The 16,114-nt window shown below is 37.8% G+C and overlaps 1 protein-coding gene across 1 annotated transcript; it reads right to left on the bottom strand.

Moving 5' to 3' along the window:
- Positions 1–265: 265 nt before the first annotated feature.
- On the bottom strand, positions 266–13,951 carry gxylt1b (glucoside xylosyltransferase 1b). Its single transcript, XM_007245025.4, has 7 exons — positions 13,566–13,951; positions 9,240–9,426; positions 8,813–8,944; positions 7,569–7,820; positions 5,398–5,521; positions 4,643–4,815; positions 266–911 (listed from the first exon to the last, which is right to left on the bottom strand). The coding sequence occupies exons 1-7, from the start codon at positions 13,781–13,783 to the stop codon at positions 750–752; spliced, it is 1,248 nt and encodes a 415-aa protein (XP_007245087.3). The 5' UTR covers positions 13,784–13,951; the 3' UTR covers positions 266–749.
- Positions 13,952–16,114: the final 2,163 nt, after the last annotated feature.

Raw genomic sequence — 16,114 nt, 5'->3', positions numbered from 1 at the left:
TATTTAAGGTCGAAAAAAAAAGCTCTGCATCTTTTGTTATTTCAGCCATTTCTCATTTTCTGCAAATAAATGTCAATATTTTTATTTGTATTTAGTTTTTAGAATAAAAAACATAAAAAAAATGATGTTCATTTTACTCAAACATATACCTATAAATAGCAAAATGAGAGAAACTGATTGAGAACCTGAAGTCTCCTAATTTATGTCCAGAGCTGTACACACAGATACACACACAGTTAAAGTATTAAAAAAGATCACATACATATGTATATAAAAAAGTTTTATTTACATCCTTTAGCACAAAATATTCACAAATATATTCAAATCCCTGAGCTGTTTAGCTGCCATTCCTGCTTCAATAAGGCCACCTAAACGGTCCCCCACATATCCCACTGGAAGACAATGAAGTTCAGCTTCCCCAGTAAACACAAAAGCAAATACAGCACAGCAGATTTTCATTAAAGCAGTCTGTACACCTGCTTTACGTTCAACAAGCAGCAAAAAGTCCATCATTTCAACCAAATAATTGCTGATGCAGATGTAGTATTGAAATTACTGCACATCACTGTATTCTGACCGTCTGTCTCACAAGGTTAGAGTGTCCATAATGTTGCAGGCCTGAACACAGTCTAGAGCCTGTTAGCAATGTCTTAATTATTATTTACATCACAAAGGCACATTCCAGCTTTAACATTCTTATCCAGTGGAAAGATGGTACAGTACATTAAGCTTTGTTTCCAAAGAACACCTCAGTCATTAAGTAAAGTGGTTCTCAGTGTGAATCCCGCGGATTGGTTCAGTGCTCTGGTAAAGAGATGACTGATTTTTCCGCAATAAGTGTGTGTGGTCTCATTCAGCTTGTCTTCCAAGGGCAGCCAAAACGAAGTTACCAAATCCTCTCCAAAAGAGTACTACAGAAAAAAAAGTAAAAAAGGCATATTTAATATCACTGACATTCATTACATTATTTGCAGTTACAAAACAAACAAAATATAGCCGCAAGCGGCAATCATCGGGTTCAAGCACCAACTTGCACAATGGTGCCTACTGGAGCATTGAATGGTGATGTGTAAGAAGGTCTAATATGATTGGAGATGCCCTGTCACATTTAGAAATTATCAAGTTTTTCACCTGTTATTAATGTTGAGCAGAGGCCTTTCAACCTGATCAGTGCTTAAATTCACATGTAAATCTAGTGAACTTTGTAGGATATTCATTAAGTGAGTTAGAACTAGTCAAAAGGTGTCTACATGTTATTGGTATTGATCAGGTGGCTTCAACCAGAATGTTCACAAAGTGGTATTCAGATTGACCTTTGAACCTTTGCAGAACAAGCTGAAATGTTTGACCAAACAAGTTTAAATTAACACAAAGGAGTGAATGTTCTGATATGACATGTAATTACGAAGTTATTATAAATCTAGTTCTGAATTAAATGGCGCTTCATCAAGCACCAACTAGCACAATGGTGCCTACTAGAGCATAGGATGGTGATGTGTAAGAAGGTCTAACACAATTGGAGACATTCTGTCACATTTAAAATGATCAAAAGTCTTTCACCTGTTATTAATGTTGAGAAGAGGCACAAAGGAGTGAATGTTCTGATATGACATGTAATGTCAAGTTATTCTTAATCTAGTTCTGTATTAAATGGCGCTTCATCAGAGTGATATTGTACAGAGGTCTTTAACATTGTGAGATTACAGCAAATACTGCAGAGTTACAGCAATTTAGGTTAGAAATTCCAAGGACGCACAGATTGCTTGATGCCTGGAGAGTATTGTATGTGAAATTTTCACAAATGTTTTTAATGAACATTTACCTAGAGACTCTACAGTGTGCAGCAAGACTGAAATGGAGGTGATAGGCCAAATATCCAGAGAGTAGTTTCAATATAGCTATTTTCAAACAATTAGCAATTATGAATGAACAAAGCACTTTTTAAACATAGTTGTATTGAGAAATTTGTCAGAGCCACTGTACTAAATATGGCAAAAACAATTAGATGTCAAAATAGTACAGCATGATTGACATATACTCGTTTTTTTGGAACAGCGCCCCCCAGTGGGCGGATTGTTTCAGCACTTTGCAGGTCACTACAGTGTCTCCACCTGAACATAACTGCCAAATATCATCCAGATTGGGCAACATTCAGCCTGCCAAAATGTCTGCTGAATGCTGATTGGCTGATGGTGTTCAGCCATGTTGATTGATTAAGTTGCCCTTTGAACATCCTTTAGAGGCTGTATGATAGATTCTGCATGCAAAGTTTCAACTTGCTAGGTTGCACGGTTGCTGAGAAACAGTGCTCCAAATTTACCTCTTGAAGTGAATGGGGCATATATCCGGAAGGACTAATTTGCATATGGCGGCCATATTGTTTACATATTTCAACTTTTTCTTAATGAATATTGAAGCGCATGCTCTCACGAGTGTTTTGATACCAAACATGCCAGGATTGGTCAAAATTCCTAGGACTAGTTTGCAAAAGTAGGTTTTGCATATTATGCAAATTAGCACAAAATCTATATAGACGGAAGTGCATGGTCCAAATTGGAAAGTTGTTGGTATTGACCCAAGGAATCCATCAAAAAAAGAATTTTGAATGTAGGTCTTATGGTTTTTGAGTTTTTGTTTATAGCGCCACCACTTGACCAATCGGTGCCATTTTTGTTGTCCACCGAGATGCACTGATCCTACATCTACCTACCAAGTTTCATTTCTCTATGACTTACGGTTTAGGCTGCACAACTGTTTTTACAGGAGAAAAAGAATAATAATAATAAGAAGAAGAAGAAGAAGAAGAAGAAAAATCTTAGCAAAAACAATAGGGTTCTACGCACCTTCGGTGCTTGAACCCTAAATATGTATTCACGTTAGTAGACGTGTAGCTTGTTAAAACAGACAAATAAAGAAACAATCTTTTAGAATTAGTTACTTAATTGTTAATTGTTACTGTGTCTTGTTAACCTCTAAATTAAGTTGTGTTTTATGTAATACACCTCTTATTTAAGATGAAAGTTAGAGTTACCAGGTGCCTTTGTGGACAGTTATTTTTGTTTTGTTTTGTTTTATCAGCTTCTCATTAAACTGACATATGTAGACACATTAAGTTTTGTAGCCAATTATAACTGTGTACACTCAAACAAAAGAGTCCTTTGGTAAAGTCAATAGTGCTGGTTACAGTATGGTTACAGCATTCCACAGGTTGTTGGAAAATCTTTTTGCAGATTGTTCTATATAAAACAGAAGACTGGACAATATGGCCAAAATTGATATCAAAATGTATTAATACATTTTGTAGTCGGCGCCATATTTGGGGTAATTAGAAAGATGCTAGCTTTAAGCTAATGCTTAACTGACGTCACAGCACAGCGGCAGGAAACGGCACCGGACTCGATTCTGCGCTACACCAGCGAACTCCGGCCGGATTGGGTTTTGGATTATTATTCTTCTTCACAGAGGATCATTAAAGCATTTAGAAAGATAAATACTCTTTCAGTCTGTGATGTTAAGCAGTGTAGTCTGTGTTTTGTGAGCTTTTAAAGGCAGATAATAAAAAAAAGAGCTTTAGCTGCTCAGCAGTTTAGTTTTAGAGTAGCGCTTTCCTGCGCGTTTAGTATTTAATTACGGTCAGTGGTTAATACTAATTACAACACACCTGAGAGGCTGTGGAGTAAACAGGCTGGTTGATTAGCTCCAGCAACAGTATATGATGTATTTTGAGTTTGCTGGTGTAGCTGGTCTGTCAGTATATCCAGGGAGATGTTGGACCAGTATAATTAAAGTTCATACTGACAGAGTAGCGTGTACAACAGCCAAACACGCCACTATCACTCATCTCAGCTATAATGGTAAAACGTGTTTCAGTGTTTAAAGCTGGTTCTGAGGTAATTCTGTGCTGCTGGGTTAGTGATTTAATGCTGCGACTCTCTCAGCTCTCCTCAGTAAGGGCAGTTAGTTCATTAGTTGGCTCAGCTGTGTTTAATATGCTGTATAGTTATGGCCGGAGTTCACTGGTGTTGTGCCGAAAAGAGTCCCCTGCTGATCTCTGCAGCTGCGCTGGGAGGTCAGTTCACTCCGCTGTAGTATTAGCTTAAAGCTAGCATTTTTCTCATTACGGCTCTTAAATGATCTGGTAATTCAGAGAATCCAGTTGTGTTTAGGAGTAAAATGTACACAGAATAAAACGTACAGGGGTCTGAACAGATGTATTTACAACAGAATGTGACAGAGGCCAGTTTTTGAAAAGCCTATTCATTTTCCTCATAGGGGAAAAACCTTTTAGACATGGAAGCCATACAAGAACTACAGAATGATGCACGACTTCAGTGATCTATTGTCAATATGATGTAACTGCAACATTAATACACACTACCGGTCACGAGTTTTAGAACACCCCCATTTTTTCCCCCTTTATTTTTGCCATTAAGGCTTACAGGTTCAGTCAATAACCTGGAAATGGTACAAAGTCCAGTGTACATCATTTTGCAGTAGATTGCTCGGGCCTTTAAAAAACAAAATAAATAAATAAATAAAATACATATACATATATACATACACACACCCACTCGTTAAACACACACACATGGACGCGCTGCATTTAAAAGTGTTTAGAACATCAGAAAAGTCTCTCTCTCACCTCTCTAACAGAATCATACACAGCCTTGAATGCAGGCTGTTTCTCAGTGTGGAACACTCCTCTATTTCCATGAAGAACAAACACCCCTTCCTGCTCTGCATGGATGCAGTTACTGCCGTAGATGCAGTGATCAGGACGGTAGTTCCAGTGGCATGGAAACACCAGCAGCTTCTCTGTAGTGATACAGTAACAGATCATACATGAATGAATGAATCACTTTTTCATCTCTATTAATGCAGTGGTTCTTAAAACTAAAATGTAGACCAACCAGTGATTAGTAATAGTAATAGGACCTCCAGTGATTAGTAACCACTGCCAAAACCAACCATTAAATAGGGCAAGTAGGGTTGGGTTATATGCTAGTAATATTTGGTGTGTAAAGATATGTCTCCCTCATAATCATTAAAAAATATTTTATTAATCTCATGAATGTACTGCAACAAATGAAATGTTAAAGTTGTATGTAGTATAACAGTTTTAAACCTTCTGGAAAAGCATATATACATATGCATATAAAAAATGTATAATAACACCAAAGTGCAAAATATGTATTGCAAGCAAATATACTGTTTTTTTTTTTAAGTTTTACAGTAAATAGCAAAACAAATACAAATAGACAGCTATTATCCCAATATGGCTGATTTTTGTTTCATAAACTATAACACTATTATTGCATACAATGCAATATGGCACAACCCTAGTGGCAAGAGAAGTATAGTGAATATAATATAATATTTGAGCATACTGAGGCCTACCAGGATTATGATGAAAGATGATGTTGATGAGGTCTTGATCTCCCCAGGTGATGTTTAGCTTATATTTATTGAGCAGTGGCACCAGAAGCTCCTCCCAGCGCAGACCTACAGTAGTCATGTCATTCTAATCACGCAGAGACAAAACATTGCTTATTAAATAGAAAAATAAATGACATCATTGAAAGAACACTTTGACAACAATCAGCCATAGTAATAAAAATATATAATCATAATACTGTGTCATGTCCCACTTATAAAATTAAGGTGAGTGTAACAGACTCACAAGAGGCTAAAATGACATCAAAAACAGAGACAGGCACCCATGCATTGGCACGTCAGCAAATCGCCTCAGATTTTTTTCAAACTACGTGGCCACCAGGCGAGACAGATGAAACTTTTGTGGGCAAAAAAAAAAAAATCAGGATGAACAGGCACTGAACTGAAAGTGAGTAATGGACATGTATTTGTCACAGGTGATACGCTTTACACTGCAAGTGACAAGGTGCACTTTTAAACAATACATTTCTGTGACTTTTCCATGTCTTCAAGCGAATATTCATGACCATACGATCTTTAAAACAGTGCAGACATGGACAATAAAACAAAAAACTCAACTAAAACTATAATGACAAAAAAAACATTTCTTTAAGCAATGTTGACACAATCTTTAATAATAATTAGGGGTGTGACAAGATCTCGTGGCACGAGAAGTGTGGACTTTTTAAGAGGGATCTGACAACCCAGTAGCGATAGCGATAGAGTATGATGGCTGAGCAGTGAGAGCAGCTCTCAGCAGAAAAGGAAAATTCGGGCATTTGCATAGAAGATGCTTCTGCTACTTTTAAGTTGTATGTCTGGCTGCATTTTGGCTCCAGTGAAACACTAAACGGTAACAGAGTGACCAACAAAACACAAACCATATGTAAATACTGTAAGTAAATCCTACACGTGACTGTTTCATAGGCAGTTGTACTAATCCCTTAGCTCTGTATTGTATTAAAAAAAATGTTCTGTCTGTGTTTGCACTTCAAGCACAGTCTTAATATGACTGGTTATGGTTATGCATAGTTAAATTACAAGTGATTTAGGAGGAAAAAAAAACAATATGACTGGTTGTGGTTTGCATTTATTGTTTGCACTATATAAGACTATTTTTATTTTTTATTCTTATTTCTATTTCTTATAGAATCAATTTGTGAGAGAAATCAGTCTGTTAAGTTTGCGTTATATGATTTTGTCAAATAAAACGTTTTTAAGCCATTTTTCATTTTTGACGCTTTCTTTAAAATTTTATTTTTAAATCTCGTCTTGTCTCGTTCTCGTGAACCCAATATTGTGTCTCGTCTCGTGATATTAGTGTCTCGTCACACCCCTAATAATAATAAAATGTGTGTCAGATCCTGAGAGCTCCATCAATCAGGGCTAAATTACTGAACTAACTCTGAGCTGATATTTGTTAGCTCAAAATAGAGCTTTTCTCAGTCGATAATGGAAAGATTGCAAATTTGCATGACTTTATCAAAACTTTCTGGGTATTTTAGTTTTGCCAAAACTTATCCAGGCTTGTTTTTTTCAAATTACATGACTTTTCCATGTTTTTCATGACTGTACGAACACTGAAATGAGCAGATGGTTGTTCCAGTTGATGTTTGGAAACAGAAAAAAAACAGTCTGGCACATGGATCTTATTGACTTTAACTAACTGACTAGGTCAAGCATCTCCAAAACAGCAGGTTTTATTGGGTATTGTCTGCAGGCAGTTCTAATTACCTACCAAAAAAACTATTGAAGGAAAACTTGTGGTTTCTGTGACAGGGTAATGAGTACACAAGATTCACTGATGTGGTAAATAGAGGCCTCGTATCACAACTTACAGGACTTAAAAGATTTGCTGCCAATGTGCGGAAGCCAGAAACAATTGAACACATTCAGGGAGGTCTTGTGAAATCTGTGCCTCGAAATGGTGAAATCTGTTTTATTGCCAATAAGGAAATCTACAGAAATCTACATGAACAGGCAGGTGGTTTTAATGTTATGGCTGACCAGTGTATACACTGTAGTACAGGTATCAGATTTGTAATAATTTATGCCAGCCAAATTGCTTTCAACTATACTCTACTGCCATCTTGTGGACAGTTGTGGTTGTTACAAAACATTTCCTGCAGACTCACCTTAAAATGGGCCCGTCTCATTCGGGTCAAGTTCATCAACATCACACCAGAGTTGATGCCTGTTTGTCCATAATATGGATGGCGGGCAAAGCGGTTGTACCAGGCAATGCGCGGCTCCTCGTGCTCTGGTGCCATTGCTGCCAGCTGACTCGAGTTAAACTGCATGAAAAGGTCCCACAGCAGCTCCACGGGCCGCAAGAAAAGAACATCTGTGTCCACATACAGCAGCGAGTCCACCTCCTTTAAAATCATCTACATGAAGGAAAGAGAGAAGGCATTAAAAATTTAAATTATTAAAGGAGAACTCCGGTCTGAAAAGGACTTGGGATGTAGTGAAACATTGCTGTATATCGACACATTCCTGCAGTGAGTGCTTGGACCCCAATAAAACTTACCTTGTGTATGAGAAATATGCTACATTGTTGAAATAAACAAATAAATAAAATAATTTGGGTCTTCATATTTGCCTCACGCAATCTTATAATTTATAAATTTAATAATGTGACTCCTACATGTTCGTCACTATTGTCTACACAACTCCTACAAAGTTTGTTTTTTTATTTTCTTCGTATTTTCCAGCACAGTGCCATGATCTCTGAATACTGTTTAGTATTTACTGTTTAGTCTGAGCAGAGAAGCATTTTCTATGGTCTTGTTAGCTGGCTGTCAGTTTTTGTGGCATTATTCAGGAAAAATAAAATGACAGACTCCTCAACAAACATCCAAAACGTGCTAAATATTAATATCTGAGCAGTCTTTTTAATTACTAGTGTTTTTTACATAATAATAAAATGTATGTGTATCATTTGTTGGTATATGTTACTTCCGTAAAGCATTTTTGGGACTTCAGAGATTTGGCATGTGTATGACTGTCTACTGTCACTAGCAACATACCAATGTAAAATGTGTGTACTAATGTGTTAATAAATTCCCATAACAGATACTTGTGTTTACTTTGGGCAGTGGCAACCAGCATAAGTGTCTGTTTGCTTATGTAACAGAACTGGTAATTAGTGTTCTCCTCCAAGCGTGTTAAGCTGTACAAGGACAGGCTCCCAGCAGCAGTTAAAAAAAAAAAAAAAAAAAAGAGTGTTGTAATCAGGTGTCTAAGAAGAAGCACATGCTACCCTCCATGCTTAAAGTACCAATGGGGAAGAGATCTTGGTAGTGTATGGGAACCAGAATACATAAAAAAATGACAGAATGCAGGTAAAAGGGTATAAAAAGGTAAAAATTAAACTTACAGGCAGGAAAAGTCTCTGTGAAGCACAGGGCTTAAAAAGCTTACTCCACTCGCTCTGGTCCTGGCTGGGGAAGGAGACTGGATACACAGTGTAGCTGAACTTCTGCCTAACAGAAGCGGGCCAAGAGTCCAGCTGCACATATGAAAAATGATATGAGAAGAGCCAATTCCAGAAACTGTCTTACTTTCAGAAACTGCCAGACTACTAATCACTAACAGTATGTGTGGATTTTAACTTTGTTTTTACATTATGTAACAGCGTTATGTGTTCAATTCGAACAGAGTATCACTGACTAAACAAAACCAAGCCTTTCTGGACCATTCATTTGGTTCATTCATCATGACATTTACAGAAAATAATCTGAAGATGGTGAATTTCTATAAATAGGTTTATGTTTAAACAATCACATGGTTCGATTGCTACTCACAACTGCTTTTATACTGCTGTGCAGCTGATCCTCAGCAAATAAATGAAATCTCATTGCTCTGTTGCTCAGTATCACCGCAGATTTGAGCACGCTGACAGCCTCATCCTGCCTCGTCCCACAAGCCACCACTGCCAGATGAATCGCCTCCTCCCGTCTTCCAGCTGAATCTGCTTTCGGTGCAGCATTTCTGAAAACAGATTTTTGGAAAATAAATAAAAATGACAGTGATAAATGAAGACATACTGCAGAGGCTCCTAACACACATATGTAGAACAGATTGGCTGCATATGCAAGCTGATATACAAATATACACTCATTATTCACATTATTACCCACAGATATACAACTAAATTTGTCCAAATATCTTTGGACATCCCTTCTAATGAATGCATTCCGCAAAGGAGTTGCATATATTGCTGACAGAGGCATAAAAAATGCACACATACAGCTTGTCAAGTCCCTGTAGAGAAGTACTGCCTATAGAATATGACTCTCTGGAGCAGATAAACAGAAACACTTTGGCACCATGTCTAATGCCATGGGTGGACTAGAGGGTATAAAGACCCATAGCGTTGTGTACTTTGAAATGATTGTGCGTAATACAATTATTTTGGAATAATTTGGGATTGAGTTAAGATGCTCAATAAATTACAGCTGCTCGCATATTATTATTATTATTTCTTTCTCTATTTTCCCAATCATGTTTCGCTTTATATGTTTCCATAATCCTGTATTTTATAGACTAAGGCCCATTTTTACCAAGTATTATATAAAAAGAACTGCCATGAAATTTACACACTTAGCTTAATATCACATTGCAGACATTATGAATGGTTGTTTTTCATAAATTTCTAAATGATTTGCTTTTTCATTCTGTTGTAAAATAGCTAACTATTTCACCCAACAAAGGTATAGAGCTGCAAGCCAATAAATTACATATATTTCTTAACTTGTTGCAAGAAGTACAGACCCAGCTGTACCCTTGTATTACTGTTTTTTAGGATCTGTCCAATTTGAGGTCTGGTCCAGTGGCAGCAGAATAGAATTTTAGGACTTTATTCTGCTTCATCTTCAGGTCATTAGCTCCACACCATGGAATTACAGATTTTTATTCTTAGTATTAGGGCTCATCACTGTTTAAGAAAAAAAGGTCCCATTCAAAAAAGTGTAGGAGTATCTAATAAAGTGAATGTTTGTATTTGTCATGAATATAATTCTGTAATTCTGCATTATTGCCATGGCTCGTTTTTTAGTTGAAGTACAGGTGATGTATCTTTAGATTCTGCAAGTCATCTAAAAAAATGTATGTGAAATAATGATTTCAGAGGTGATTGGCAGAGGTTAAAACCTATTAGAAAGAACACAAAAGGTCAGAGTGGCTTATCACAAGTTTAATTTTCCATAACATGTAGGCTGCATATTTTAAGTATAACAAATGTGGAGTTTGAATCAGTAAATGAGTTAAACTGGAGTGTATTTCTCTTGGTTTGATTTGTTTTCAAACAGGGAATTATTCAATTAAAAAATTTCAAACTGCATATCTTTGTGCAATTTATCAGGGAGCAAAGACATAAATTAAATTAAATTAAAAAATTAATTGCTGTATTATTTAAGTATTTACACAGATTAGCAGTAAATTGTGATAATTGGAGCAATACACCATGTTGAACTGAACCTGATCTGATTTAGCTCAGGCGGTGCAGTTGTTCTGGTCCACATGTGAATGCAATTGCTGTATTTCACATCTGTACAAACAAATCGCACCAAGGCTAAAACTGAAGATTCTGATTCAAACAGACCAAAATGTGCAGGCGTGAAAACACCCAAAGGCCTGCATGACTCATGTCAGCAGGACAATGCTGTAGCTAAATGTGTCTTTTAACTTCTTGAAGGATCTGGACACTTGGTGCTAGATGCAGACTCGTTCACATCAAAGCATTTCTCTGAAGGGTGCGAGACAAAAGCTTCACAGTCTGGTGAAGAAATCCTGCAACATGTTCCATGTGTGAAAGTCAAGCTTATTCACTCTTAAAACACTTTACTACTTTTCCACTGAACCCTTTCTGCTGAGTGAATAGTTCAACTTGGCTTATTAAGCTATATGATTTAATGTGAATTTGATGGTTCTGCTTGTTTACCACCATGGCAAACCTTATCCAATCCAGTCAGTTAAATGGTTAACCCCCGAAAGAACTGTGAAATAGGGGTGAAGTATTTTTGTATTATTTTTGTTTGGATGATTTACTGTCAGAGAAATAACAGTTTCTGAGGCTGGTAACTCTGATAGACATATCCCGTGCAACAGAAATAACTCTGGGTCTTCCTTTTGCTGGGCCAGTCCTGATGAGAGGCAGTTTCATCATTATGTTTTTGATGGTCTTTGTGACTGCAAAAAATACTACAAAAATAATGGCCAATTTTGCAGTCAGTAAAAATAACTAAGGTTATGTTCATAAGTTATTGTAAGAGGCATATGGAAATACTATGCAAGAGTATTATTAAAGTTATTTTATTTTTTATTATTAATATCTCTATTTTTTGGTTATTTTACCAATATAGATATAATTGCTATACTCCTTATATCATACTATTCTGACTATTATGATCATACTATTCATACTAAGTATATAACACTGTATTAATGTTATTGCATTTGTATTTAAAACCATTAAAAACCACGAAGCCAGCTACTAACAAAAGATGGGACTAGATCAGGGATGTCCAAACTACGGCCCCCGGGCCATTTGCGGCTCGAGGTATTTTAGAAATAGAATGAAAGTTGGCCCGCTGTTAAGCAGGTTTTTATAATTGAGATTCAAAGTTTGGACGCTAGGTGTCAGAAACGGGCCAAAGAGTCTAAAAGCCGAGAGAGTGAAGTTGTAGCGCAAAAAAGGGGTCAAAGGCTCTACAAGCGGAGAGAGTGCGCAGTTGTAGCGCAGAAAAACAGGCCAAAGAGTCTACAAGCTGAGAGAGTGCGCATTTCTAGTGCAAAAAAACGGGCCAAAGAGTCTAAAAGCGGAGAGTGTGCGCAGTTGTAGCGCAGAAAAACAGGCCAATGAGTCAACAAGCGGAGAGAGTGCGCATTTCCAGCGCAAAAAAAGTGGACCAAAGAGTCTAAAAGCTGAGAGGGTGCGCGTTTCTAGCGCAGAAAAACGGGCCAAAGAGTCTAAAAGCGGAGAGAGTGCGCAGTTGTAGCGCAGAAAACAGGCCAAAGAGTCTACAAGCGGAGAGAGTGCGCATTTCTAGAGCAAAAAAGCGGACCAAAGAGTCTAAAAGCAGATAGGGTGCGCATTTCTAGCACAGAAAAATGGGCCAAAGAGTCTAAAAGCGGAGAGAGTGCGCAGTTGTAGCGCAGAAAAACAGGCCAAAGAGTCTAAAAGTGGCGAGAGTGTTCAGTTGTTCCGCAGAAAAAGGGCAAATGAGTCTAAAAGTTGCTGTAATTAAGGAGTTTAATATTAAGAGACATCATGAAATGAAGCATTAATTTGAAAAATCTTAGTATACACAACACTGTCAAAGATAAAGATAGTAAGTCAAGTAAAATGGTGTTTAAATGAAAGTAATCAGTAAAATGTATTATTTAAAGTGGTATATTTCATTATTTGTTTTATTACAGAGTCTTTGGCCCGTGACTTCAAATATATTTCTCCTTCTGGCCCCCAACAAAAAAAGTTTGGACACCCCTGGACTAGATGGAAGCAGAAACGCAGTCTGAGCTTCTTCAGAAGTGTTATATTTTAGATAAATGTGACACAGCTAGAGTAAGGCACATTAAAAACTCCGGTGGTCTGTCGAGTTATGCTACCCGTCGATACATGCTTCCTAAAGACACTGCGCATGCGCCGACCTATTTCTCGTGTTCTTTTATTATAAATCTTATTTTTTTGTTTATTTTTGTGCACTAAATAACTTGGGCTCACTGTCATTGCACGAAAGTGTAAATGGAAATCACTAACAATAAATAAAAAAAAATACTTAAAAAAGCAGTTTGGAATAACCTCTCATTGCCAAAACAGTCATTATACGGTGATTTAGGCTATTATCCAAATATATATAACCTACATCTACTTGTAAGTTACTTCTACTGGGTACATGCTCTACTATAGTGCTTCTTTTGTATTATACAGTTAAATAGACACTAGGGTAGCACGGTTTGATAAGGTAGCACATCTTGACGGCGCTCAGAGTTTGCAGCAACTTCGAGCCTGAACTTTACTTGAACGAGCCGAGTAATCCCAGTACAGCTCCCTGATTTAGCTACACTACAGCTAACCCAGCTAACCAAGCAGCAGGACTGAACCAGGACCGGATAAACAGGGGTCTTACCTGCCGTCTCCGCGGCTCCGGTCGGCGGTGTGCGGTGGTTTGGTCTGCGGTCTGTTATCATTACTATTATTAGTGTGTGAGGAGGAGAAAGAGGAGGAGGAGAAGCGGAGCAGAGGAGTCGTGTTAGCCCTGTTAGCATGTAGCTCACTCAACACGTAGAGAACCGAGAGCAGGACCAGAACCGTGCACAGGACCAGAGCCCGCACATACCTCCGCATTATTCCTCACTCACTCACCAACCCGAAACCCGCATCTGGAGACTCTCTACATCTCCACATGTCCGCCTTCAGCTCCACCAAACAAACATACCGAGCAGCTACAGCTAAACACTCCACCCTGCAGCCCCCCAGACACACGACCACCATCCCCCCACCAAACCACTGCAGACCACAGTCCAGGACCTGGCCTCTCCCACTACTGAGACGCCATAAAAACAAAACAGAAACTTTACAACATCGTTTATGTTTACTCATTTTTATTTAAAATGTTAAACCGTCATTTTATATGCATTACATCTAAACTTAGTTTCATAAATAAAGTTGAACTTTTTTATTTACACTTTCTCTCACAACCACAAGTTTAACTGTATTTATTTAGATTTTAAATTATATAACACAAAGTAGCACATAATTGTGATGTGGAATGAAAATGATGCATGCTTTTTGCTGTAATTACAGCTGCAGGTCTTTTGTTGTGTCTCTACCAGCTGTGTGCATGTAAGGACTGATAATTTTGCCCATTCTTCTTTGCAAAATAGCTCACGCTCAGACAGGTTGGATGGAGATAGTTCTGGCTGTATGTTTAGGGTCATTGTCCTGCTGGAAGGTGAATCTCCTTCCCAGTCTCCAACAGGTTTTCTTCCAGGATTGCACTGTATTTAGCTCTATCCATCTTCCCATCAACTCCAACAAGCGTCACTGTGTTACTTTTCCACCACACTCACACGCTTTGCATTTTGGCCAGAAAGTTGAACTACATTCTTCCACATTCTTGATGTGTTCTTACATTGCTTGTTGCACTTCTTATGTCTTTCTTTCAACAATTTTATTGTTATTGTTAAAAAAATGTTATTCCTGCCACTCTTCCATAAAGGCCAGCTTTGTGGAGTGCACAACTTATAGTTTTCCTGTGGACAGATTCTCCCACCTAAGCTGTGGATTTCTGCAGCTCCTACAGAGTGACCATGGCTGCTTTTCTGACCAGTGGTCTCCTTTCTGATTTGTCAGTTTGGGTGGACAGCCATGTTTTGGTAAGTTTGTTGTATTAAACAATGCTCCTTGGGATGCTTAGAGCTTGGGATATATTTTTATAACCTAACCCTGCTTTAAACCTCTCCACAGCTTTATCTGACTGGTGAGTTGTTTGGTCTTCATAATGCTGTTTGTTTACAAGTGTTCTCGAACAAACCAGGATTTCACAGAACAGATGGATTTATACTAAGACTAAATGACATACAGCTGGACTCTTAACCAATTAACTTAACCCTAAAATCTCAATGAAATACACTTAAGTTTGCAGTTGTAAGGTGACAAAATGTGAAAAAGTTCAAGGAGTATAATCAGTGTATTCCACTGAGGGACAAAGTACTTTTGTAAGCTTAAAGGTCTCAATCCATTGTTTTTTATTTTTTTTTAGTTTTCATTTTAAGATGTGTAGTTGTGGTCTCTAGTATGAATGAATGCCATGTGAGCTGTTTTTTGTGGAAAAAGTGCTCTGGTGTTTCTATTTAACCCTGCTTTATTTTACTGAATTAGAGGTATCTGAAGAAAGACAGGATTTCAGCTCTTGCTCATGAATATTCATACGTGCAAACATATCACCTCTGATTGGCTAACAGCACTGCAGCAGACAATGCGACCTGCCCGTCCCCTTTAAATTTTACAGCTCTAAAACTCAAAGGACGAAAAAGCGGCCGAATTTTTTTTTATCAATGCTGCGGCCGAGCGGCTCTCTGTAACCCACACCTGTTCCAACCTTGCCCACTCCCACCCCAACTTTAACTAGCTGGTGTAACTAGCTTAAGTTCTGTCCTCATTGCAGAAAAAAGTGAAGAACTGTCAAAAAAATCTGGATCTGGTCCTTGAAGACATAATTTCAAAATCACAAGTCACATTAGGTGAAACAAATGAATTGGAAAAACAAAGCAAAATACAAAATTGTGACAGTGAAGAAGAAAGAGGTTCTGCCAAAACAATTATGGGCAGGTCACTGAAAGTGAATTTCAGTGAGTGCTAGACAAGGTCAAAATACAGGTGGCAAATGAGAAGAGACAGCTATTCTTGACAGCTATTTTGGAGTGGATTGCTACGGATGAAAAATGTTTCCAACAAGCAAGATTCATGAAGCACATAATGCAAAATAATCTATCCCAGGAGCTTTTACTGAAATCACTGTCCCCAAAGGACATTAGTTATTTACAAGAATCTTGGGCCAATAGAAAGGAAGCGAAAAGCACAACCACCAAGTCCAAATACTTCTCGGCTCCTCATAGCGTGCCACTTCCACAGAGGGGAAAAAGGGAAAAGAAATGAAAAGTTGTGTAAAAGATG

The sequence above is a fragment of the Astyanax mexicanus genome, chromosome 2, assembly GCF_023375975.1.
Source record: "Astyanax mexicanus isolate ESR-SI-001 chromosome 2, AstMex3_surface, whole genome shotgun sequence".
In the NCBI taxonomy this organism is placed as follows: domain Eukaryota; kingdom Metazoa; phylum Chordata; class Actinopteri; order Characiformes; family Acestrorhamphidae; genus Astyanax; species Astyanax mexicanus.
This window is presented reverse-complemented; position numbering and strand designations above follow the sequence as displayed.

Bases quoted from the DNA above. Each gene is read 5' to 3' on its own strand.
- gxylt1b (XM_007245025.4), bottom strand. From the start codon at position 13,783: ATGCGGAGGTATGTGCGGGCTCTGGTCCTGTGCACGGTTCTGGTCCTG. The intron at 9,427-13,565 runs GTAAGACCCCTG...ATCTGTTTTCAG, and splicing joins CGGAGCCGCGGAGACGGCAG to AAATGCTGCACCGAAAGCAG. The intron at 4,816-5,397 runs GTAGGCCTCAGT...GTATCACTACAG, and splicing joins CATCTTTCATCATAATCCTG to AGAAGCTGCTGGTGTTTCCA.